At 49.4% G+C, this 25,350-nt stretch overlaps 2 protein-coding genes and 1 non-coding gene across 4 annotated transcripts; all 3 read left to right on the forward strand.

Moving 5' to 3' along the window:
* The first annotated feature begins 50 nt into the window (after positions 1-50).
* Positions 51-22,577, forward strand: ATN1 (atrophin 1). 2 transcript variants are annotated; one of them, XM_042810462.1, is made up of 10 exons: positions 51-105; positions 14,616-14,810; positions 15,007-15,144; positions 15,489-15,602; positions 16,419-18,391; positions 18,467-18,689; positions 18,769-19,486; positions 20,538-20,681; positions 20,923-21,103; positions 21,609-22,577. In XM_042810462.1, exons 2-10 carry the CDS (start codon positions 14,733-14,735, stop codon positions 21,640-21,642), a joined length of 3,603 nt encoding a protein of 1,200 aa, XP_042666396.1. In that variant the 5' UTR covers positions 51-105; positions 14,616-14,732; the 3' UTR covers positions 21,643-22,577. The 2 variants fall into 2 exon arrangements, with proteins under 2 accessions (XP_042666396.1, XP_042666397.1); XM_042810463.1 differs by having other exon boundaries at positions 18,772-19,486.
* Positions 22,578-23,134: 557 nt separating this feature from the next.
* LOC122156392 lies at positions 23,135-23,194 on the forward strand. The gene has a single exon (XR_006167483.1). It is a non-coding gene; the product is annotated as a U7 small nuclear RNA (small nuclear RNA).
* A 33-nt stretch (positions 23,195-23,227) lies between these two features.
* On the forward strand, positions 23,228-24,020 carry CUNH12orf57 (chromosome unknown C12orf57 homolog). The gene is made up of 3 exons (XM_042810530.1): positions 23,228-23,336; positions 23,409-23,585; positions 23,673-24,020. Exons 1-3 carry the CDS (start codon positions 23,282-23,284, stop codon positions 23,819-23,821), a joined length of 381 nt encoding a protein of 126 aa, XP_042666464.1. The 5' UTR covers positions 23,228-23,281; the 3' UTR covers positions 23,822-24,020.
* The last annotated feature ends 1,330 nt before the right edge of the window (positions 24,021-25,350 follow it).

The following is a 25,350-nucleotide window of genomic DNA, read 5'->3' on the forward strand; positions in this document are numbered from 1 at the left end:
AAAGAAAAAGGAAAAAAGGGGGAGGGGGGCAGCGTTTAAATCCCTTCCCCCGCTCCTCTCCTCCTCCATTCCTCCCTTCATTCGACCTCCCCTCCGGAGCCGCCGGTGAGTTCCCCTCCCGCTCACGGCCGCTTGTCATTTTCGCCCACTCGCGGGGATTCCCTCCGTCCGTCCGTCCGTCGGATCGGGTCGGGGGGCGCGGGCGGGACGCGGTAACCCCCGTGGCGGTGAGGAAGGGCCCCCCGCGGTGCCTTCCCTAGTGCGGGCGCGGCGGGCGGGGCCGGGACCGGGTCTCGCTGGCTCCGGGGCGAACCTCTCTCCGTGAGCGGGAGCCGGGAACGACCGTAAATCGCCGAGGGGGGCCGCCCGCCCAGCCCAGTGCAGCCCGCGGAGCGGACCCGCCGTAGGGTCCCGGGGCGGGGACCTCCCCCCCCCTCGCCGCTTCCCGGCGTGACGTCAGCGCCCGCCGAGCCCCCTCCCGGCAGAGCGAAGTTCGGCGGGGGCCGGGGCAGGGGTGCCCCCGGGGCGGCGGAGGGGCCGGAGCTGTGAGCGCGCAGCCCGGCGCCGTTCTGGAATCGAAATAAAACAATGCTGGAAGGAAATCGGCCCGCCCGCTGCCGGCCGGGCTCCCGCCGCCCCGAAAAATCTCGACGAGATTCCCTCCTGCTGGAGAGCCTCTTATTGTCCCTGCTTTCCAGGTGCAGCTAGGGAGCAGGCAGGAATAACGCCCGCAAGCGGTGTTCGCAGCGGGCTCTGAGCGGGGGAACCGGCGTACCGCCAAGTGTGTGCGCTCCCTCTTTGCTGCACGGGTGGGATTCGCCCCGCCGCTGCCATCCGCAGCACGGGCGGACCTGCTGCCCTGCTCACAGGCGGAAACAGCTGCCGGGGGACCGGGGAGCGAGCACGGCCCTACGGGTGGTGGCATCTGGGGGGCGTTGGTGCTCACTCTCCGTCCTGGGGTGTTCGTCGACTCTTCAGGGAAAGGCGGCAGCCTTATTTCCTGTGCCGCTCTTCTGGCTGTGCCATCGAATCGGTCCCTGCTTTGCCCTGCTGGCCCCCAGATGGCAGGTTGCAATGCTTCTGTGGCTGTTGACCAGCGAGTCCGCCGGCTGTGCTTTGGAGTGGCAGCCATTTGGTCATTGTGGCATCGCTTTGCACGCTGCTTTGCTTGCAGTTGAGATCTGTCGATTGCCTCCTGCTAGCTGCAGCGACGTTCTGAGGTTGCTTCTGAAAGAGGTCGTGTCTTTCATGGCATTTGCCTCGGCGCTGTGGCTGCTTGACTTCTGCAGTGAGTTACTTAGTTGCCAGCGCAGCTACTTGTGAGAATTTGTGTCTTTTGTCTGCACGGTCTGTTTTGCGGGGCTATGATTCCTCATGAGCAGCCTCTACCCATGGAGCTAGCCATTCAAATCGGTTGTGAATATCTCTCCTGGGTTGTTGTACTGGATGCGTGGCATGGGAACCTCTTTGCTTTCTAGCACTGAAAAAAAGCGAGGGGAAAGTAGCAGGCCATTACCTTAAGGTGTGTAGCAGCAGAACCGTTGAATATGTCATTCATCTTGTACCATCTGAATAGTGGAACACAGTTATTGAACCTTCTGTTGTGCTTATGCCTAAAGGTTCAGAGATCAGCCCAGTCTTCCCTCAGGAATCAAGGTGTTCATGTCAGAGCACAGCCTTTCTGGGTTGCCTCGCTTTCATGAACTCAAGTCCACTATTGTTGAGTTGAAAGCGAATGTCCCTTTAAGCCAAGGGTGTTGTGCATCACTGCTGTGCTGTACGTGCATCCTTGAGGGAGTGGAGGGGCTGAAACTCCAAAATCATTGTCCCTGAATGGGACACTTGTAAATGTGAACTATCAAATCAACGGAAGGAATTTCGTCCTCCTTTCCCAACCTATTTGCTTTTATTTTTGTTATTGGTGTCTGCATAACCAGTCGTTTGTGCATATTCCCTGTTTTTGGGGGGGAATAGTCTGGTCTTTCAAACCGTACTGTTCTGGTTGTGATTTACAATGGAGCCTTTCAAGCATGGCTTTGAGGAGTGAATTTGCAGTGCTGTGTTTCTTGCTGGAAATGATAAAACTCCTCTAAACGGGAAAATTAAACTTGCACTGAGTTCTAATAAAGAAGATCAACAGGTTTAACCTGCTGTGATGAGCCGCCTTTACATCTTTTTCATATGAATTTACCTCCTCCCCCAAACTTTGTACCCCTTGGGTGTCTCTGAAAGGTTCCTACGTTCTTGCCTTAAGATTCATCTATATTTGTATATAATACTGGGCATGCAAGGATCTATGACTGTAGCCTATCAAGATCATTATACCAAGAGCAATAGGATAGGTGTTTTTCTTCAAGATGGGGAGATTGTATTTGCAGCTGGAATGGATAGAGAAGGTTATGCTCATCCCAAAGATCAGCATCTGTAGCTCCATAAATGCTTTCTTTATTGCTCCTTGGCAATAGATTGGCTTGAGTTGGAAGGGACCTTAAAGTTTATCTAGTTCCAACCTCCCTGCTGTGGTCTTCCTCCTGTTCACCAGCGCTATTGTGGAGGATGAAGGTGGAGTTGATGGGTGTAGATACTAGAATTTGGAGCTGTGTGGGGAAGAAATAAATTGCTGGATCTGTGTTGTAATATCTTTGCAAATTAAGTCTCTGCAATTGATTTGAGCATTTATTTGATTTTTCCCCTTCTTAAATATCTCCCTGCACGCTTACTCGGTGTTTTATTTTTTTCTCTTTAGGTAACTGTCTGTTCTTATGAGAACCTGTATGCTTCCTCTGTCAGGCTTTAACCTCCCCGGTTCTATTTTGTCTATCTCCTATTAATGTTCTCTTTTAGACAAATAAACTACATTCTTACTTCTAGTGGATTATTTTTTTTTAACCTCCTTCTTCCTCCATTAAGAGTTGTTATGAAAATATCAAGTGTATTTCCTGCATTTATCGGTTTGTCTCTTCTATCTTTGCTTCCTGAGGAACGTTGTGAAGTACAGAATGATAATGCTATATAAATTTCTTGAAGGGCCAGTAGTCCAAAGGAGAAGGCAATTCAAGTTCCAAATGTGAAAGTATAAGCATCTCCAAAAAAGTCATGCTCTTATGTAAGTGAGCTACATCTAGGATACATGTTCTCTGCAGAATTAATTCACGTGGTCACAGCCTGCTCACAGTGATTTTTTTTAATGTTAACATGAGGTAGAGCATTTCAAGACCTTGCCTGGGTTACTGAAGCTGCAGAGGTCCCCAGACACGTTGCTTGGATATGTGTGCCATTGCCCTTTTTATAACACTAAGCTGGAGGATCTTCCTGACCTTCCAGTTATTAAGTGTGCAATTGTGGGCCTACAGCCCATGTCAACCCTTCATCAAGTGTGTAGAGAACAGTGAGATGCAAGGGGATGTTTTCAGCCCAAGCAATTTGAGATTTACCTCTGTATTAGCCCAGGGGTTAATGTGGACTTGAGAGTTCTTTGGGAGAGAAGATTTGGCACATACTAAAAGTTTAGCGCTAGGTAGTTTTGCGAAGAAACAATCCCTTCAGAAGCACTGCCTTCCTTCCAGTTCTGATGATGCTCTGCTGCTGCAGAAATTTCTTAGATTCCGTTTTCGTTGTTTGTTGTGGCAGCAAACATTGATTTGTTATTGTCTCTTGTAAAAATATCAATGTTTGATTGATTGCTGTGGCGGTATTTTCACCTACAAACCAAAGGGTAACTGCAGTATCTTCTCTGAGTGATTTTAGCCAATGTTGTTCTGACTGAGCTTTGCTGAGGAAGTGTAACTGGTTGCTTTCAATCTTCCTCTATGTCTCTTGCCCTGGTGACATTGTTCGTCGTAGATCAGTTTAGCTGGAAAATTTTAGTCGTGTGCTTCCCTGCTTTACAAGCCACTTGGTGATACCTTCTTTCTTCCATAAGGTCTTTCTGTGTTGTACATAATTTAAGTGAAGGTTCCATTTGAACAGCCTTTATCTCTTTTTTGTGTGTATGTATTTTACATGCACATATATATACACACGTGCACCACATGATGTACATATATAGTAGCATATATAATACATCACATACAATATGCATCATAATATACTGTATATTAAGTTTTAAATGGAAATTGTATAGTGTAGTATATTGGATATGAAGTTGTATCTATGAAATAGTATATTGTGTATGCTGCTGTTTTTCTTTCAGACAGCGCAACAGATGAAGTGATTTTCCTCAGAATTATTCAGAGCTTGCCAGCAGTCGACTCTCTATGAGCCAATCATGATTGTTCATGGGGCTTTCCTTACACACTGCTAGACTGATGCTTTCAAAGTACAGTTTCACCCAGGACTAGCCTCTTCTCAACCCCTCTATGACTTCTAATGACTTCAGCATTAAAAAACCTGTTCTGGTTAGCTAACTGCACTTCTACCCTGTACAACACAAGGCAGGGAATTTTACCTGCAGTCTTCACATTTGAGCAATTTTTTAGAAGAAAAGGGGAAAAATCATTAAAGATTTCTAGCAATACGTCAAATCCCTAGGCAACTTTTTCAAATAATTAATCTATCGCAGTTTTCAGATTTTACCCTGCTTCTGTCAGAATTTTTTTCTAGCTTCAGCTTCTATCCATTAAATCTAGGGTCTTAGGTTTGTAGATTAGAGAGCTCTCTCCTATCCGCAATTTTTTCCCTTTATAGTATTATAATATTCGTAGGCCTTGGTCATCACCTTTTGACCTTTTCTCTAATAAACTAAACATGTTGAGCTTCTTAAGACTCTTTGTAAAGAGGAAGGGGAGTTACCAGACCTCACATCTTCCTCATTGTTCTTTCTCAGAAGTTTTCAATTTGTCAGCATCATGTTTGAAGCACGCAAGACAAAACTACATACGCTACTCCCATGATCACAGAATCACCAAGGTTGGAAAAGAGCTCTGAGATCATCCAGTCCAACTGTCCACTTGTCACCAATACTTCCCACTAAACCATGACCCTCAGTAAAACATCTAAACATTTCTTGAACACCTCCAGAAACAGATGACTCTACCATCTCAGAGAAGCATTTCCTAATGTCCAACCTGAACTTCCCCTGGTGCAACTTGAGACCATTCCCTCTAGTCCTATTGCTAGTTATGTGGGAGAAGAGATCGACCCCTACCTCAACCACGACCTCCCTTCAGGGACCTGTAGAGTGTGATAAGATCACCCCTGCGCCTCCTCTTCTCTAGACTAAACAATCCCAGCTACCTCAGCAGTTCCTCATAAGGGCTGTGTGTCAGACTCCTTACCAGTCCTGTGTTTAGTCGGGTAAAAACATTTCTCTATTTCTGCTCTTGGAGAACTGGTGGATTTCATTCATTCAGAAATGGCCTCCTTAGAAGTCCTGTGCTGGGAATTCATGTTCAGTTTGCTACCGACTGTTAACTACAAGGCCTTTCCAGAGCTTCTCTTTATCCTCAAATTTTCATCCTTGAAAGCATTCTATGTTCTTCGTGTCGAAATCTTCCATAATTAAAATGCTTTTAATGCAACCTCACTGTTGCAGTAATTCCAACTGATCTGTGCTGCATACTCTGCCTCAGCACTACCTGCAAACTTTACTGTGTTTCTGCAAACTTTGTTTGGCCGATGCCTTCACCAACTGCCAATGAGTCCCATGATGATTCACTGTTGACCCTCAATGGCAAGCTTTGGGAAATACACTTTTTGACAGTGGGTCCATGCATGAGGTCCTTTTGACAGGACAGGTTGTGCTCCTGCCATATCTGTGCACTAGGTCACAGGTTTGCCAAGTGCTGCTTTACAAAGATTACCCAATGGTTTTAATGATTGATATGATTAATATCTCTTGGGCAGTGTTTTCATTTGCCGTCATATCTTTTCCACTGGCTATCCAGTTTGGGCTTAATCTGGTAAAAATCATGGCAATGGCTCAGTAGCCTACTTAAGATGTAGAGGCCTTTATCTGTGGTTCTGTAAGGAAGATTATGCTTATGTACATGGCAGCATTTTTGCATGAATTTGTTATTTTAAAATCTTTCAGGATCAGGGAGAATCTTAGATGTTTGTGACTTCTAATACTTCACTGTATCATGATCAGGAAGACTTTGACTCAGCCAAAATTGTCATGTTTTCTGATTTTGTAAAGTCATTAAGAACTAAATCCAATTGTTCTTTGTGAACTTGGTGAAGTATGTGAGACAAAACTTCTGTTCCTATCCCAAGAGTAATTCAGTGCTGGCACAGGTTCCTGTGTGACTGAGGAAACTGTTCCCTGAGATGTTCGTGATGATTTCACATAGCCTTGCAGTTTGCCACAAATAGGGGATTTGGGTGGAGATCTCTGGATATCTCATGTGTAAATCTTAACTGTGACAAACTATTGGGTTTCCCTTCTCTCAGCCCCGCAGCTGAGAACAAGATCATCCCACTTAGCCAGTTCTGTAGACTGGGAATGATCTATGGGATTCCAAACAAGGGAGTGACTCAGAGTTCATCAGTGTCTTGTGCCTGCAGCTCAGCTGTTCCTGTGCCCATCTCCTTGGCCTTAGTTCACTCCTTTCCTCCTGGATTGTCTGTTTGTCTTTTTCCCACTCAGACTCGTGGTCTTTGCAAAAATGGCCGTCACACTGACTTTGCTGTTAGCTATGAATTCCTAGAAACAGAGAATCCAAAGGCTGTGCCTGCAAAACCCCTGTGTGCACCATGCCAACTACTTTCTTTTGCAAACTTAGTGCATTCTATCTTAATAATAAAGATTTTATTTTACCCTTGTTATGCTTCAGGGAAAGCTGTTTCAGAGCTTCGCCAGATGGATGAGTCTTCTCATTTCCATCTTAGAATTGTTGACAGCCATTTTATACCTACCTTCTTCCTTAGCTTCAGTGTACTTCTAACTCTCTTTGTTTAATTTTTGGTGTTCCGCAGACAGTAATTGCATGACCTCAGATTTTATATTGTGACATTTGAAAAAGTAATATCTTTCTAGGTCTTGAACATGACAGACAGACTCTTTGTGTCCCTCAGTACTCTGGAAACTGCTTTCTGTACCTTCTGTAATACACTTTGATCTTTACAAATCTTTACAGAACCAACAGATTTGGTTACAGGGTAACCAAAGCATTGTGTGGGTTGCCTGACAAGTTTGGTGTACCTTGGCATTGATTGATTTCTTCCTCATTGCTTGGTAATACTTGTGTGGTACCTTCAAAATAACAGTGGTCTCCTAAGCCTTCCTGTGATTAATAAATCCCTCTCCTCTCCAGTGCTCTCTACTGATGAGCAGAAGTTCTGATGGTGGATTTGCTTGCTGTTTCTCTTCATGCTATTGAGTAACGGCCATCCCATCCAGAGTCTGCTGCTCCAGCAGTGGTCGCTATCAAATACTTAGGAAAAAGTAATATAAAGCGAGCTTATATGCCATTTTCCTCTGGTACTCCTACAGGTTTCAGCCATTTTCAGGGCAGGGACTGCCATAGGCAGATGTGGTTTCCTGCTATTCAGTGAGCTTCAGATACTCTATCTTGCACAAACCTTTTCTCTCTCTTTTCTCCCTTAAGCCCATGAAAATTTCTAGCACTCACAAAGTCCTTTGATGAGAAATTCTGCAGTGAACCACCCAATTCAATAACCATTTATTTCTGTTGATTTTGAACTTGTTCTTTGCAGCATTATTTGATGGTCCTCATTTCTTGTACTGGAAAAAACAGCAAGAAATTATTTTATACCCAACTCCTACTTTTCACATATGGCTTTACAGACTTTACAGACCTTCTGACATCCTCATTTAGTATCCTTTTTTTTTTTTTTTTTTCCTGAACAAAGATATTTAATCCATTCAGTCATTGCCTTTTCATTGCCTTTTCTAATTTCTGTGGAAGGAACAGAGCTGCAAGCATGCATGGGCAAAGCATGTGTTTATGCAAGTGCATAATGGCATCCACTATTTTGTTTTCTGTTTTTTTTCTACCAGGTTGTTTACCTTCTTGATAGCTACTGAGTGCCAAGGTGATGTTTTCATGGGTCAGTCTCTCATACCCCAAGGATACCATTCTTGAGCGGCTCTGATCAGTAAAGAGTCTGTCAGTTTACATGTGGAGATGGAGTTATCTTTTTCTTTATGCATTACTTTACATTTGTGTAGATGGAAGTTCACATGTCATTTGATTGCTCAAGTCATTCCTCTTGGAAAGTCCTCCTACAGTCCTCCTCTACCAGTTCTCACCTTTTCTGTCATCTGGCCTGACGCTTTCAGCACTTTTCTCATTCAGATTCATTTACAGGGTTGAATCCTTTTAGCCCATGAGCTTCTCTCTGTCTCTCTTCCACATTCTGACTAGTTTGCCTGGGACAGAGGGTCTGAGCAGAGAGCCATACCATGGCCTGGGCCTGCCTCTGCCAGCTGCAGAGCAACATATCTTTGCAGAAAGGAGTGGTGATACGAGACATTCATTGATTTGTTAGAGGAGGGTTGGGTGGATGGTACGGCTGTATTTTTATATTTATCTTGCAGCTGCAAAGTTTCCAGCTGTATCTCTCAATAAAGACCTAGGGCAGAAGACCTAGGTTCTCAATAAACAACCATGGCAGGCCAATAGATGGATAACGTCCTTGTACCAGCAATTTGAAGCCATGGTACGTAGAGCCATGGTCAAAAGCTGCAGCAAGGAATTTATGAGCCTCCAAAGATGTTTCAGTACTGGGATGGGTACCCCACGTCAGTTGGGGTTGGTTTGCTTTTTGAGATATTTGGGACATTTCTGAGCAACTCCACCTAGATTTGTGGCCAGTCCAGCCGTGAGCAGAAGTTTGGAGAAGGGACCAATAGAGCTGCCATCCAAACCGAATCTTTCTTTGAGTCTCTAGTAAACTGGCCTTTGATGTCTCTAAGCAATTCACTTTGCATTCCTTAGTAAAGGGAAATTCATATCTAAAAGGAGGGAGGTTATGAATTACAGTAGACTCTTAAACAATTCCAGAGGTGAGGTATGCTCAGGCCTTGCAAATACAGGAGGTGCTAAGCTTCCCAAAATAGTGAGCATGGAAGTGGTGATGTGTCCCATCTCAGTCGTGCATTTCTTAGCTTCCATCCCACTCTGTGTTGCATTTTGTGATCCTCTGCCAGCCTATATCTCCAGGAGATCCAAAGGCCCTCCTCTGGAAAGGCTGAATATTCTTCTGAGATTTTAAAGTAAATCTGTTACAGACTTACAGTCATTTTACTGTGCCCTCAGGAATCAACTTACCATTAATGTAACGTTCTTTAGTACATCAACCTTCATTTAGTGAATCAAACTTCATTTTCAGTTGCTTTTGCAAAAGTTAATATCCTCTTCTATGCTGTAAATTAAGCTGATGTTAAATGCATAAATGTTTTTATTATTTATTACCTCACTCTCGCTCTAATTGTTTTTATCTTTCACTCTTCTCATTAGAAAATGTGTTTTATTCTCAGTTATCTTTTTTTGTGGAGTGGAACTTCCCAAACTGCAGCTTTCACACTTCACATTTTTATGTCTCACAGTTGTGCAGAATTAAGAAAACAAAACATTAATGCAGACTTAATAAAAAGTAAACTGGCTTTATCCCCTTAGAGTGCCAGTACTCTGAAAGTAATCTGGCCTCATTTCATGAAATGGGAGCATTTTAATTTTTATTACTTTACAGGGGTAAAGAAGCACTTAGGTGTAATGACCAGTGAATTCCTGAACAAGTATTGTTATGCAATATATAAGATAAAGACTAAACCTAGTGACTGAAGTTGAGCTCCAGCATTATTTTAATATTTATGTAGGTAGACCTAAGCCACAGAGGGTTCATTCAGTTACTGTATTTATGTATAATTCTGGTAGAGAATGAAGTTTCCAAAAATGTAGATGTACCTGTTAAGTAAATTGGTTTTTAACATCGGTTAAGTTTGTTTAAAAATGTTTCATAGTGACACATTTTATGTGATACTTTGGTGAGTTTAGTTTAGCCAGAAGAACATAACATAATTTCAGTAGTACGATTTTTTTTTTTAATTTACAGAAGATAACTAAAGTTGGAAACCATCACTGTTTGTGCACTGAGCTCATACATTCTGATTTCCAAACAGCAGTTTACACTGTCCTGTGCAGCAACGGGAGGTTGGGGCTGACAATGGGCAGGGAGGCTGGGGAGGTCAAGGAAAAACATAGTTGGTTTGGTACGAAACTCCTGGCTGCTCCAGTAGGAAGAGCTGGATCCCCCAGCTCTGCAGTCCTTTTGAGGAGAGAGACGGCGTTAAACTTTGCTCACTGGAATTTTATTGGAAGATGATTAAATGACCATTAAGTCTGCCATTTTACTCCTTCACTAATCCAATCTCCAGCCTGTGCTCACAGCCCCTCCATCCACCGGCTGTTGTAATTATTCTGTAGGATCCAGCCTGTGTCAATTACTACCTTTCATTCAGTTTCACGTAAGCATACTTCTTCATAACAAAAGTTACTATATGAAAAAAAAAAAAAGTGAAGATTTGCAAGTCATGGGAATATTGGCAACCAAGGAAATGGGGATAGGAGTTGAAAATATATTGCCTGGAAACACTGTGCAGTATAAGATATAGCAGTTGCTGTCTTGAGTGCATGTCCCTGGCAATCCTGCTCCATTGGGTGCTCACCTCTGAGTGGTCTTTACCTGCCATTGGAAATACTGTGGTTTACATCACATCTTGCTTTCAGGATGCTTTTTGGCATCTGCAGTATGTTATAAAGATGTTGTGTTCTTTTCACCACCCTTTTCATCCTTTTGGAGGAGAAGGGAGAAGAAAACTAGGATATGAACTGGAACTAATAAGCTGCAGAGAAGGAGAATCCCTCTAATTCTCAGACCCTGTTTTGGCAAGCCAAATGCCTTTGATTTCAGATAGGATTTTGAATGTAGTTCTTACATTAAAAAAAAAAAAATAAAGACAGGAATTGTCACTGTGTACTTTCGATAATTCCCAACTGAAAAACAAACAAGCAAAAAGCACAAAAGGAAAAAAACAAGAGAGTTTGAACTTTGGAACATCTATACTTAGACTAAGGGAGGAACTCAAAAGTCATTTTCTGTGGACTGTCACCTAGCGGAAGATAACTCTGGCCAGGCTGTATGTCTGCAATCTGAAGTAAGCTCTAGCACTCGTGCACAGTTGGCTGTCCATTGGCATGGCATTCCTTTGTACCGCCCTTGGCCAGTGCCAGCGAACACTCCGAGATGATGCCCAAGCATGGTTTGCAGGTAGCAAGATATTGTCAGATTGCCCCTTCCACCTATGATCTGGCCATGCACATTGCCATCTTTGCATTGTGCCCCCAGCTATGGATGTGATCAGCCCAACAGTGCTGGACTTGGCTGGCATTTGACCTCAGGCAGACCGGAGCCCTGTGTTTGGGCTGCCCATGCTGGACTGACCCTGCTGGTGAGCACTGGCTGAAGTGACCAGGCCCTTCAGGACTGATTGGGTCCTGGGGCATCATCTAGGCCTTCCCATCTCACTGAAATTGCCTCTCTGCTGCAGGCAGCATGTGTGGGCTGTACATCTGGGTACAGAAATGCAAGTTTTCTGTGGAGTTTGTCACTTACCACCCCAGACAAGCCCCCAAACACCATTCTAGGCCATCTGTACTTCTGCTGCCATGTATGAATGTTTATTTTCTCAGGCTCTCGGTCTAGTATGTAAACTATGTACAGAACAAAGGACATTAATGTGACTTTCTAAGAGGGCAAGAGCATGTGTTTAAGTAGGTAAAACTTGAGCGTGTCCCATTAGAGCTGGACTTTCTTCCAGCTCTGATAGCTGCAAAGAGCTGCTTCACACCACAGCCTGTGAAGAGCACAGTGTATTGGATCTCCCAGCAGAGCAGCCTCAGGCCCCCTGGCTGCCTGGACAGCCCGCCTGGGACAGGGAACCACACGGGGCTGGTGGCTGGAGGAGTGCAATCCGTTTTGGGTGTCACGTGGGGATGCCTGTTGAATGCAGGAGCCTGCACAGGGCTTGCAGGAGAATATGGTGGATTCTTGGAAGTGCGCCTGACTGAGCTGGGTTATACAAACACTAACAGCAATTCCCAGTGCCTCTTAACTCAGTTTAAACTGTAAAGGGCTTCACAAGGCCAGGAAAAGGTTATCCCTTTGGCAACAGTGCTACCAATTGTCTCATTTTCACAAAACCACAGGGTGGTAAAAACTCTTCAGAGGCATTTAGAGGGATCTTCTGTGATGGAAAGGGTTAAAGCGTAGCTCAGGTTTTACACTTTGTTAATTGCCAGGGTTCCTACTGCAAGCTTTTATTTTGCAGATGTTGAGATTAGAAGCAGCACTGTGATCCTCTGGTGTGACCTCTGACATAGCCATTGCTGTGCTGAGCCAAATAATGTGTGGGTCGGTTTTGCTTTAGAAAAGTCTTAATCCTCTTAGTGGCAGAAACTTCTGCCCCAGTGGTTAATGGTTGTCTTCCAAAATGTACCTGTTTGCTTCTGGCTTTGTTTGGTGCTATGTAGTCTGCAGCTGAGAAAAATACTTGGTGTTTCGTTTAGAAAGGGAGGTTCCAGTAAGCATTTGCCTTACCTCCCTTGGGTAGACTGCCGTCATCATTGCTATGGAGCTGCTAGAAGGCTGAAGTGAGCCCTGTGCACTACATGACAATGTCCACTGTGGGAGCTGTGGGTGGCATTGCTGCTGAGTGTAATATAAAGAGCAGCAACATGTCGGCAGTGAGCTGCTGCTAGCACTGCATTCAGTTGAAGTGGAGCTGGCACCTGAGGGCTGCCAACATGGTGTGTGCTGGGATTGAGTTCAGCTAGGATTGCCTTCCTTATAGCACTCCTTTCTTATCAGAAATAGTAATTCTATATGCTTACCTGGAACACACTCTAGCATCGGCATAGCTGACTGAATTAGCAGCTGAAGGCCAGGTTATGCCAGAAAAACAGGCCTGTAAAAGATATCAGTTCATAGGGATTGAGAGAATGCTCTGGCTCCAGTAGGTCAGTTCTCAACCTCTGTGAGCTATTTTTCTATTAAAGAAGAGGTCTAAGTTAATGAATTGTTTTGTGTGAGAATTAATGCTAGATGAGTCCCCTGTGGCTTTCATGGTGAGGGTCAAATAAAATATTAATGAAATTAAAACAAACAATCCCTGTTCTTCCCAAGTATCTTCTATATGAGTGTCTCAGCACTGGCCAGGGAAGATGAGGAATCCCACAAGGAGCAGGTCAGGGAAATTACTTTTGTGTTTTATGAGCAGGGAGATGGATGCAGTGGAAAGCAGCGACTCAGGCCATGCAACTCAGCAGCTGGGCTATGAGCTCTCCCATCCCATGCTTTTGCTCTGATCTCTGGGTTCAGCTCCCTTTGGAGAGTGCTTCCAGACTCCAGCACTGACCAGTTAGAGGCTGACCTCTCCAAATCTGGGATGGCCTCTAGGAGTGCTGAGTTCCCAAAACTTCCCAATGCTTCCAGAGCCAAGCATATAACCCAGAAGACAAGTGTATGTTTCCTGATGCTTCAACCACAGGACAAATTTTGTTGTCTTGCAGGTTGTCCATCTAGATGTTGGGTGCAGGAGCTTGTACAACAGACTGGAGAAGGACGGCCTCTTTGGATATGCCTGTGCAGTGCAGGGCAATGCAAAGGGTCCTGAGCTGGAGCCAAGCAAACCAGCCTCAGAAGCAGCATTCCTTACTGACCCCAGCACAGCTCCCAGGCTAACAGAATCATGGTGTTTTCATACTCTGAACTAGGAACCCTCTGGCATCATGGGGTGTTAAATATCTAACAGTGCTTTCAGGACATGGCACAGATTGTAAGCTTGTTCAGAGGGAGCTTGGAAATCTCCCTGCTGGTGCAAAGTTCTGTGCATTTCCAGGTATGACACTGATACATAGAGAAACAGCAGAAGGGATGGAGACGAAGGAGGTCTAAGGAGATGGTCCAAGCTAAGCAGAATGATGCTGTTTGTGCCATGCAACATCAAAGCTAAATGAATGATCTTGCACCTATTTTGGACACTGAGTAGCATGAGCAAGACTTGTCACATACCCATCCTAACATGCTGGTATATGTGAGCACGTGTGTGTGGTCTGGGGAGGTCAGGGCTGTATTATCCTCCTTGCAGCAGAGATCTCAGGGGGCTTATTACACAGACTTAGATAATGATAACACGTGGCCAGTTAAGGATAACTTACTGCAGCGGCAAGTGCAAAGAGGAACTTCTGAAGGCAGAAAATTAGTGGTGATTGTTTCTGTTTTTTTTTTTTTTAACTCTTATCTCTCTCTGGAGATAAATCAACAAGGAAATGGAAGTACTAAAATGCTTCCAGAGGAAAATCAAAATACTGATAACTCATTCCTCCCTGCTTCCCTTGAAAAATTTCTGTTGCATCCTGACTGCCTCACATAATGTTTGTATCAGTCCTAGAAACTGCAAATCAGAGATGACAGTGAACAAATCTTTTCTCCTACTAATGGGAAAATTTATTGCATTCTTGGTAAAGATCCTTACATCTGTGCGTAATAACTAAAGAAACAGTAATAATTTTGTCATATTTCTATAACAAACCACAAAAGGATGTTCCATAGTCTACTCACTGTTTCTCCCCATCTTCTTGTCTCCCTTTCAGTGCCCACCAGGGTCGTATTGCCTTGCTGGTGTAAGCCCTCCCTTCCAGAAGACCTGCTCTGGCCCACCTCAGTCTCCCTCAGAACAGCGGAAGGGGGCTGCAGAGCGATAAAAATTTATGTTTTCATCAAGCCGTGCCAAGGAGAATGGGGGTCCCACACCCAAAAGAATGAAGACACGACAGAACAAGGACTCGGTACATAAGGTGGAAGAGGGAGGTGGGATCCCTGTGACCAGCAAGTGCCGTGGGTTGGGACTGAGGCTTGCAGCAGAAGTGGTGAACATGAGTTTGATGTGGTGGAGTGTCAGGACGTGGGGCTTTGGGAGGGCAGGGGGCAGGGCAGGAGTGGAAGGAGGTGCAAAGTAGAATTTATCTGATGATCCCTTTCCAGATGTCTATGCGGAGTGGACGGAAGAAAGAGACTCCAGGGCCCCGAGAGGAGCTCAGGTCACGGGGTCGAGCTTCCCCCAGTGGTGTAAGCACCTCCAGCAGTGATGGCAAAGCTGAGAAGTCCCGACAAGCAACAAAGGTAGTATGAAGTAGTGTGCGGCTGTAGGGTGCCAAAGGGCTGCTCAGAATGGGCATGACCCGTTTGGGAATGCAGACCAGATGGGATCTACCATGCAACCCATGCTGAGTTAGCTACCTGTAGGGGTTGTATTCCTTTCTTTGTGCTTCCTGGTATCTCAATTTTCAATACTGCTTTTTGCTATATCCTGGCTCAGTGTTGCCACTACAATGTCCCACTGCCTGCTATGATCTGCAACAGAAAGGGTGCTGTGTCTCGCCTGCTGCCAGCTGGCAAAGCTGGGCAGGGTGGGAGGTTTCCCTGTGGCCCTCTCACCTCTTTGTTTTCTCTCGTCTGCCTTGCAGAAAGGCCGGGTGGAGGAATCCTGCACCCCCAAGGGCAGCAAGCAGAGCCGAACAGAAGAGATCTCTGAAAGTGAGGGGGAGGACAGCAATGCTCCTAAAAAGACCAAAACTGAGGTGAGTTCTCTCTGTTACGGTTACTGGCACATTCTGGACCCTACCTGTGCTGCTCACATCTTCCTAGCTTGAGATTCTGTTTGCTTGATAGCTCTGTCACCTCAGATTGTGCCCTGCAGCTCTTCTGCAGGCAGAGCCCAAGTGACACCTGCAGTTACGCCTATGTAATTTCTCCACGTGGATGCTGCTCAGCTCAGCACTGATCTTTCTTTCAGTTGAACTGCTCTTGTAGGCTCTGAGGCTCACTTGTTTGTTGCCACATTAACTGCTTAATCACCAAGCAGTGGAAGAGTTCAGTGGGAAACACAAAGGGAACCCCAAAAGGTAAGGAGTGGGGCAGAGAGGACTTGCTCAGGGCAGGGCTTGGAAAAGGACCAGGGAGCAGGCCTCTTCCTGAGCAGGGTGTCAAGGAAAGCCCTACTCAAGGGAAAACTGTGGGTCTGGGGGCTGTGTGGGCAGCACTACCTCCCCCCTTGCTGTGCCACCTGGTGGTAGTACTGGCTCATGTCTTGGCCAGCAGCCCATTACTGGTGCTGGTGCTGGGACCTTACAGGTGCCTTGTCTCAGCCTCATCTGTAACAGTTACTGTGCCTCTGAACATGAGATGCCCATCACCATCTCCTCCCCAAGTGTGTAATGAAGTATCCAAGAGCACCTGAGCTGCTGTTCCAAAGGGCAGCAAGAGAACTGCCAAATGAAGCCTCCTTCCCTCAGTGTGCTTTTCTAATGCTAGGGACAGCAGAGGAAGGTGAGATTGAAAAGTGTCATGCATTATCAGGGAGGTCACATAACTTTTTCTTCCTCTCACTACTTCAGGAATTACCCTGTCCTCCATCCCCTTCTGACGTTGACAGCCTCGATGGCCACAGCTTCAATGATGAGATGAGCAGCGACCCACGGGACATTGACCAGGATAACAGGAGCACCTCACCCAGTGTCTACAGCCCTGGCAGTGTGGAGAATGACTCCGACTCCTCCTCCGTGCTGTCCCAGGGCCCATCCCTCTCCTACCACCATCCTCCGCTCTTCCCCCAGAGCCCTCCGGTCGCCCCCACTTCTGACAACCTGGCCCGTCCACCTGAGCCTGGTTTCAGTCTCCCAGGCGAGGCCCACCCCCAGGGCCCCACTGGTGGAGGCTACCACTCCCAGCTGGAGGGCCAGGCCTCCCGCATTTTCCAGGCTCCAGCCCCACAGACACCAGCCTCCTCTTCTTCTGCCGTTGCCACCACTTCTGCCCCCTGCTCTTCTTCCTCCTCCTCTTCTTCCACTTCCACCCACGCTCCTCTCTACCCTACGGCCAATGTGGTTCAAGTTGGTTCCAAAATTGCTGGTGGAGCAGGGGGGCTCTCAGCACCGGGGAGTCGTGAGCAGACCCTCAGCGCCAAGCACAATCCACCACCCACCACTCCCATCTCACTGGCGTCGGTGGTTGGGGGGTTGCCCCCTCAGAAGACTTCCCCAGCCAACCCACCGCCTGCTCCCCCAGCCTCTGCACCTTCCTTCCCGCATGTCTCAGCCAACCTGCCACCCCCACCAGCCCTACGCCCACTGAACAATGTGGCAGCTGCCTCCAGCTCCCCAGGGATGGCAGGGCAGGCCTTGAGTGGGCACATGGCATCACCCCATGGGATAGGCCAGGACAAGGCACAGCCCCTGGCCCCCTCACGCTACCCCTATGCCCCTCCGCAGCTGCCACCCTCCAGTTCCTCTTCCCAGTACCCACAGCCCTCCCCCACCCAGCCCTTGCCCAGTTACACTGCCTCCTATGGGCACTCCTTTCCCCCGCCCAGCGGCCTTTCAGTGTCCAGCCAGCCCCCCAAGTACACCCAGCCCTCCCTACCCTCACAACCTGTATGGAGCCAGGCCCCTCCTCCCTACAGCCGCCCCCTGGGCAATGCCAGCTCGCATCTCCCAGCCTCCTTCCCCGGTCAGTCTCCTCATCACCAGCAACCACCGCAGCAGCACCACCATGGCCACAGCAGTGGTGGGGGGGTCTCCCCAGCTGTAGCAGCAGCCCCCCCACAACCCCCTGGGGGCTATCCCCATGCCCTGGAGTCCAATAGCCATCACCCATCTCATGCCACATATGGGTTGCGCCTCTACCCTCCCCACAGCCAGGCCACTTACAGCCAGGCTCCCTCAGCTGCTACAGCCCCTTCTTCCTCCTCCTCCTGTTCCTCCTCATCTTCTTCTTCCTCCTCCTCCACCTCTTCCCAGGGAAGCTACCCTTCCATATGCACTCATCCCCCAGGGCAGAGTCCTGCCACCTACACCTTCCCCCCGCCCCCACCCCCCTCCCCGGCCCATGGTGCTGGCCCTCCAGTCACCTCTGCAGCCACCACCCTCTCTACTGTCATCACCACCATGGCCTCTCCATCTGCGGCCCCCTACAAGACCGTCTCGCCCCCAATGCCTCCCTCAGCTGTGGCCCCATATGGGAAATGCGCAGCCTCCCCTGTCCCCACCTTCCAGCCCCCAGCTCCCTACAAGCCAAGCTCTCCTCCAGCTTCCTCGGCTGCTCCATTCCGGGCTGCAACCCCCCCAGGCTACCGGGTAGCATCCTCTCCTGTGGCCAGTGGCTACAAGGCCGCCTCACCCACCCCGCCTGCCCCACCGCTGCCAGGGAGCTTAGCCACCCCAGCCCCACCACTGCCGCTCAGCGCAGCCCAGATCAAGCAGGAACCATCAGAGGAGTATGAGCCCCCAGAGAGCCCTGTGCCACCTGCTCGCAGCCCCTCACCGCCACCCAAGGTAGTGGATGTGCCAAGCCATGCCAGCCAGTCGGCCAGGTAGGGGCAGGAAGATCCCCACCCTGCTCTTTCCCTGCTCCCCCTGCACTGACACGCTGCATTTGATGCCCCCAGGTTCAACAAGCACCTGGACCGTGGCTTCAACTCCTGCTCCCGCACAGACTTGTACTTTGTGCCCCTTGATGGCTCCAAGCTGGCCAAGAAGAGGGCAGACCTGGTGGAGAAAGTGCGGCGGGAGGCCGAGCAAAAGGCTCGGGAGGAGAAGGAACGAGAGCGGGAACGAGAGCGAGAGAAGGAACGGGAGCGGGAGAAGGAGCGGGAGCTGGAGAGGAGCGTGGTAGGTCCAGAGGATGCTGGAGGCTGACCTTGGCGGTGGGCCACAAGTATCCTGATGTTGTTTCTTTGCTATCTTGCAGAAGATGGCCCAGGAGGGCCGGCCAGTGGAGTGTTCCTCACTGGGGCCCGTCCCCCACCGCCCTTCCTTTGAGCAGGGCAGCGCTGTAGCAACCGTGCCCCCCTACCTGGGCCCTGACACCCCGGCCCTACGCACACTCAGTGAATACGCCCGGCCCCACGTCATGTCCCCCAGCAACCGCAACCACCCTTTCTACGTGCCGCTGGGTGCCATCGACCCAGGCCTGCTGGGCTACAACGTGCCAGCCATCTACAGCAGCGACCCAGCCACACGGGAGCGGGAGCTGAGGGAGAGGGAAGCCCGTGAGAGAGATCTGAGAGACCGGGACCTGCGTGAGCGCCTCAAGCCTGGATTTGAAGTCAAGCCAGCTGAGCTGGAGCAGCTCCATGCCGTTCCAGCTGCTGCCATGGATCCATTCCCACGCCATGGTGGGCTCAGCCTGCAGACAGCTCCCGGTCTCCATCCCGCCTTTCCCTTCCATCCTGGGCTGGGCCACTTGGAGAGGGAGAGGCTGGCGCTGGCAGCTGGCCCCACTCTGCGTCCTGACATGTCTTATGCTGAGCGCCTGGCAGCCGAGCGCCAGCATGCCGAGCGGGTGGCTGCTCTCAGCAATGACCCGCTGGCCCGGCTGCAGATGCTCAATGTGACGCCTCATCACCATCAGCATTCCCACATCCACTCCCACCTACACCTCCACCAGCAGGATGCCATACACGCAGGTAAGGACTGCACAGAGCAGTGCTCTGCTCCTGCTGCATCCCGTCCATCTGCCTCTGGAAAAGCCCAAATATTTCTGATGCAAGATTAGAGGGCCTTAGCCCCACCTATTCACCCAGAAAAGGTCACCCTCGCGATCCCTCGTGTACCTCCCATCCCACGAAAGACACTGTCATCTTTTGCAAAAGCCATGTGAGTCTGCTGCTTGGTGGAGAGCAGAACTGTTTTCACCACAGCTTTTAGTTTGGGTTTCTTAGAATGCAATGCCATGTGAGCACTGGCTCCACCATATTATGGGGCTGTGGGCTGCATTCCTCACCCTGGGGTCTGCTGAGAGCATGGGCGCCCTGATAACAGCAGCCTCAAAAGCATCCTTAATGCCAGGGAAATGTTGGCTCTGTAGTTTGCTCTGTAGTTTGCTCTGTAGTTTGCTCCTGCCACTCTTGGGATGGGATAGGGGGGAAGAATGGTAAGGAATTGGAGACAACCATCCTTCAGAATGGAGGTGGCCCCTTCCATTTCTTTGTTCCACAGGATACCAAGGTAAAAAGCAGCTTAATGAAAATCTCATGGAAGCAAAGCCCATACTATCGTATAATAGAAAGAAATTGCCTTGCCTACGGAGGTGCTGTGAAAGGTCAGCAGGATGTGGTGGCAGTCACAGGCAGATACCCGCATTAATCATCTGCAGCTGTTCAGAGGTGGCATTGGGTACAAGTGAATGGTGTGGCTCCAAAGCATTGGAAAAATCAGTTTTCATATAAAACAGTATCTCGCTTCTGGGTACAGGCTAGACGGTAGAGCAGGCCCTTGCAGAACCCACTCTGAAGAGTATGGGCACAGAGTATGGGCCACACTGCTTCACATGAAATTCAATGCAGGCAAAAGGAGTAACGCTCAAAGGCAATGGCACTGCATTGCATGCCTTGAAAGCATTCCAGTCCTAATGCAAAGCAACTTGCTCCGTACCTGTTTTGTTGTTGTGTCCTGTACTCTTCCCTTTGTGACTTACCAAGCACGAGACAACTACCTTTTGACATCTTTTCTTCCCAGCCTCAGCCTCTGTCCACCCTCTGATCGACCCCCTTGCCTCGGGATCGCACCTCACTCGGATCCCATACCCAGCTGGCACCATCCCCAACCCTCTGCTCCCTCACCCTCTCCATGAGAACGAAGTGCTGCGCCACCAGCTCTTTGGTAAGAGTGCTCTCAGACCTGCTTTACCCCTTCAGAGGGCATCAGCAGAGCACCGTGGGGCAGGGCGGCCCTGGGGGCTGTCACAAGATTGGTGGAGATCTATGAGGCAGAGCTCTGGCATGGTATGGGTTTGGGTGTAGCACAATGCCATTAAGTGCCGTGGAGCCTTGACTGGTGTGTAGGAGCACGGATGAAGCTGTGACACTAGCTTGTTCATTCTTTCATTTGTCTATTGGTACAGCTGCTCCCTATAGAGACCTGCCAGGATCTCTCTCTGCCCCCATGTCGGCAGCGCACCAGCTGCAGGCCATGCACGCGCAGTCGGCCGAGTTGCAGCGCCTGGCTCTGGAGCAGCAGCAGTGGCTCCATGCTCACCACCCTCTGCATGGAGTGCCACTCCCCACCCAAGAGGATTACTACAGGTACGTGCACCAAGCTCACACTTGGACTGAGCATAGCAGAAACACTGGGAAAGGGGCACATCTGTGTAAGCAGTGGGGTTAGAGATGTGTTTCCCTATATGTGTGTGACTCCAGACTGACCCCATGCTGGGACTGGGGATTGCTTGCTGCGGTGTACAGCTATCGGCTGTTGGCCAGAGGCTGTGGTGGGGCTTCCGCTCCTGTCCTTGGCAGGAAACCTGTTTCACACATGCCAATATAGTGATGAATAACAGATACCCTTGCCAAAATGCCAAGTATTCGAAGGGCTGGATGCCCTTGTCAAGGCAAGGCTTTCTCAGAAGCTTGTTGGGTAAGAAGTGCAGCATATTATGTTTTGGATGGCACCTCTTACATGAAGGATTTGCAGTGCCAAGCTGGCATTGCCATGCAGGATTAGGCTAGCAACTGGCATTTGCGCAACGCTAAGTAATTTCTCCCTATATCTTCCCTCTCACAATCACTTTGTTTCTCTCCTTTATCCTAGTCACCTGAAGAAGGAAAGTGATAAACCCCTTTAAATTGACTCCAACTGTCAACATGACATCCCTATGTCTTTCTGTGAACCAACCAAATCCCAGGGGAGGGGAAGCTGCAGTGATGCGTGTCAATCCTACCCTGCAGCACACTGCAAGAAAGGATGGGACAGAACTATGGTATGGCATCCTGGGAGCAGAATGTGGAGGAAAGCACACAGGGAGGGACTGCAACACCAATGATCGACTTGAAAGGATCTGTCCATGATGTCAGCAGAGCTCTGGAGGAATTAAAATCTGCATCACAAAGAGCTCACAAAGATAAAGACTCGTGTGAATTCAAGATTGCAGCAGCTCCATCTTTCGTTTTGAGGGAGCAGTTGTGTTAACTAGAAAAGGACTCTCGGGACTTCATGTACACAGTGCCGCCTTTCCTGCTTCTGTGAGCAGGAGCTGCAGCCACGACGCACCTCCAAACCCAGTGGAGCCTTTCTTCTAGATGCCTCCTCTTCCCCCACACTGTAGGTGTAAGATACTGCTTAGCGATGCTGAAAAGCAACACGGAACTTATTCAGATGAGCCTGAGCAGCCTCTCATTCTCCAGCCTCCCTTCAGATGCGAGCAGTGCGTTCCCGGACCTTTGAAACACGGCACTGCTGCCCGCTGCCAAGGCAGCTCCAGGCTGCTGGGTACCAAGCTCTGTGGGACTGCTGGGCGCGGCCGTACTTCCCTCACACCTCACGGATGGCCACGGCCCACAGGCACCCCTTGATCCCAGTGCCAGGCCTGCCCCAGCGGCACCCCTGCCCTCACCCCCCCACTTGGTGTACTTTGACTCATGCACATCCTATTAGACGTGGCAGTTTGATGTAGCAACGTGTGTCCCCTTCCCCCGCGTGCGTGTCTGATCTCACGGTTGTATAACTCGAGCGGTCCCCATATATATATTTACTTAACCATTAAAAGGAAAAGGAAACCAACCCATGGCCCAGATATGGAAAAATGCCCCAACCATGTTCCCCACGCACTCCCCATCACACATTCTAATAATTTATATATATAAATATATATATGAAGCTCTTAAAAAGAAAAGCAAACAAGCAAACAAAAACCCTTCCAGAATCAGAGTCCGTTGTGTTCATTTCTCTCTCAGCGCCCAGAGGTACCCTGCTGGACAAGGCGCTCAGCCTGCTGCTGCGGCCCGCGGTGGGCGGGGCATTCGGAGGACACGCCCTCTGCACTGCACCTCCCGCCAATCGCAGCCCTCGCCCGAGGCCCAGTCGAGCCCGTCCTCTACAGGGGGCGGGGCGTGAGCGCATTGGCGCCAATAAGAAGCGGCTGATCTGCATACGACAAAAGCGGCGCGGCAGGGCTCTGTTTCGCGGCTAATGCCTGCCGCCGGTAGCGCGGAGCGGGCGGCAGCCTGCCTAGAAGAACCGTGGGGCCGCTCGGGCTGCGGCCCGGAACGAGCGGCCCACTCGCCCTTACGTAGGGGCATGTCTGCGCCTTGCGGGCCTCCGCGCGAGGCTGTTTCTGGCAGTGATTTCAGCTCTTTTAGTATTTGTCCAGCAGGTTTCCCGCTCTGCGGGAAGCCCCACACTGCAGTGTAATGATAGGGCGCGGCGGCGGGGGCGGTGCTTACGGTGTGGGCGGTGGTTGGCGGTGAGGGGCTGCGCGAGGCATCATGGCGGCTTCCGTGCAAGCTCCGCCACCGGCGCTTAGCGCGGAGCAGGCGAAAGGTGAGCGGTGCAAGATGTGGGTTGGCGCCGGGGGGTCGTGGCGGGGTGTGTGAGGAGTTTATGTCGCCGCAGTGGTGCTGGCAGAAGTAATCAAGGCCTTCGGGGCGCCTGAGAACGTGCAGCGCATGGACGAGGCCCGGGAAAACGCGTGTAATGACATGGGCAAGATGCTGCAGTTCCTGCTGCCCGTGGCCACGCAGATCCAGCAGGACGTGATCAAGGCCTACGGCTTCAGCAGCGATGGAGAAGGTGGGCAGTCCTGGCGGAAGGAGGGCAGGGCTCGTTCTGCCGAGCGCCGTCTTCCTTCTCTCCCTCCTTCCCTCCCTCCCTTCGCAGGGGTGTTGAAGTTCGCCCGGCTAATCAAGTCCTACGAGTCGCAGGACCCGGAGATCGCCAGCATGTCGGCAAAGCTGAAGGCTCTGTTCCTGCCCCCCATGACGCTGCCGCCGCACGGGGCTGGCATTGGCGGGGTGGCCGCCTCGTGACGCCGCCGCCTGGGCTGGTGCTGGGGGTCCCCGGTGCTCCGTCCGGAGCCTTCCCTCGCGGCTGGGGCTGTCTGCGCTGCTGCTCAGCCAGCCCCGAGAAACTGAGTGGTTTAAACAAGGAAGATAATGGCGTGAGACGAACCGGCTTCTTTGTGCATGTTTCTGTTTCTGGCTGTGAATAAAAGACGTCTTGAAAGTGCCCTCGTTGGCTAATGAATGGACAATAAGCTGGCGCAGCTCTGCAGGTATAGGCCCTTCTTCCTGATGCGGGGCAATTATAGCGGTGCCCGCCTCATATGTGGTGAGATCTGAGCTTACTGTACAAGGCATGTACCAAGTTCTGCAGAAAATGCACTTGATGCAAGCTTTAGTATGAAAGCACAACACTTTATAGCTGTCCCTTTCTTTTTTAATGCTGTTAAAGAGATGCTAAGCCTCATCTAGAATCACAGACTAGTATCAGAGTATGACAAGTTGGAAGGGGGCCACAAGGGTCATTGAGTCCACTCCCTGGCTCCACATAGAACCTATCCTAATTCAATTCAAACTCAGTGTCTGAGAATAAGCACTCTCAGCTTCAGCAGACTGGGGCCGTGGACAGCCTGTTACAGGGCCCCACCACCTTCTGGTGAAGACCATTTTCTAACCCCCAACCTGACCTCCCATGATACAGCGCCATGCCATTCCCTCTAGTGCAGTTGCTGCCACCTGGCAGCAGAGCTCAGCCTTGCCCCTCTGCTCCCCTCATGAGGAGCTGTATGCTTCTGTGAGATTCAGAGTCAACTTGCTGTTAACCAGAATTCCCAGACCCCTTCCAGTGGGGCTGCACTCCACCTTCTCTTCCCCTGATAGGATAGATCCAAGGTTGCTTCATCCCAGGTGCAGAATACAGGATTTGCTCATGTTAACCTTTACTTGGTTGGTGATTTCCCAGCCTTCCAATTTGTCAAGAACAAGTATTTACAAATGTGCTATTTGAAACGTACTAGGCAGCATGTTCCTGAAAACAATATTGTCCCTAAGGTACTGTCCAGTGATGTAAATGCAGCTTAGACCACTGTGACCAACAGTCAGTACTGCTAATTCATAGCTTTCCCATACACTCCTACAATGAGCTTCTGTGGCTGTTTTCTTGTTTTCTGTCTAAATGGGATCAAACTTGTCAGACTTCGTGATACAAGTGGCAACATGATGTAGCAAGGACTGGCATACAGAGAGAGAGGGCTGTGCTTGCCCATTTTGGATGCAGGCAATGTATAACTATTCTGCATTTCCCCAGACTGAGAGAGAAGTGGGCTCTCCCTGGTGTGGAATTTTGTTATTTTCACCTTATGAAGGAAGGCACACGAATGTATCATTTTAGCCTTCCAGTACATATGCCTGTTGCCCATGGAAGCACTGGGGTCTTTGGGAAGGGCTGAGAGGAAAGAAGGGCTCCCAGCCGCCACAGGCTGGGAGAGCAAACTATGGCTATGAGAGCTGTGTTGGGTTTTGCCTCTGTGCCTTGGTTACAAACCAGGTAGGAATGT

Source organism: Centrocercus urophasianus, unplaced genomic scaffold (genome assembly GCF_019232065.1).
Source record: "Centrocercus urophasianus isolate 14NV4802_14NV808 unplaced genomic scaffold, USGS_Curo_1.0 seq_12, whole genome shotgun sequence".
Classification (NCBI taxonomy): Eukaryota; Metazoa; Chordata; class Aves; order Galliformes; family Phasianidae; genus Centrocercus; species Centrocercus urophasianus.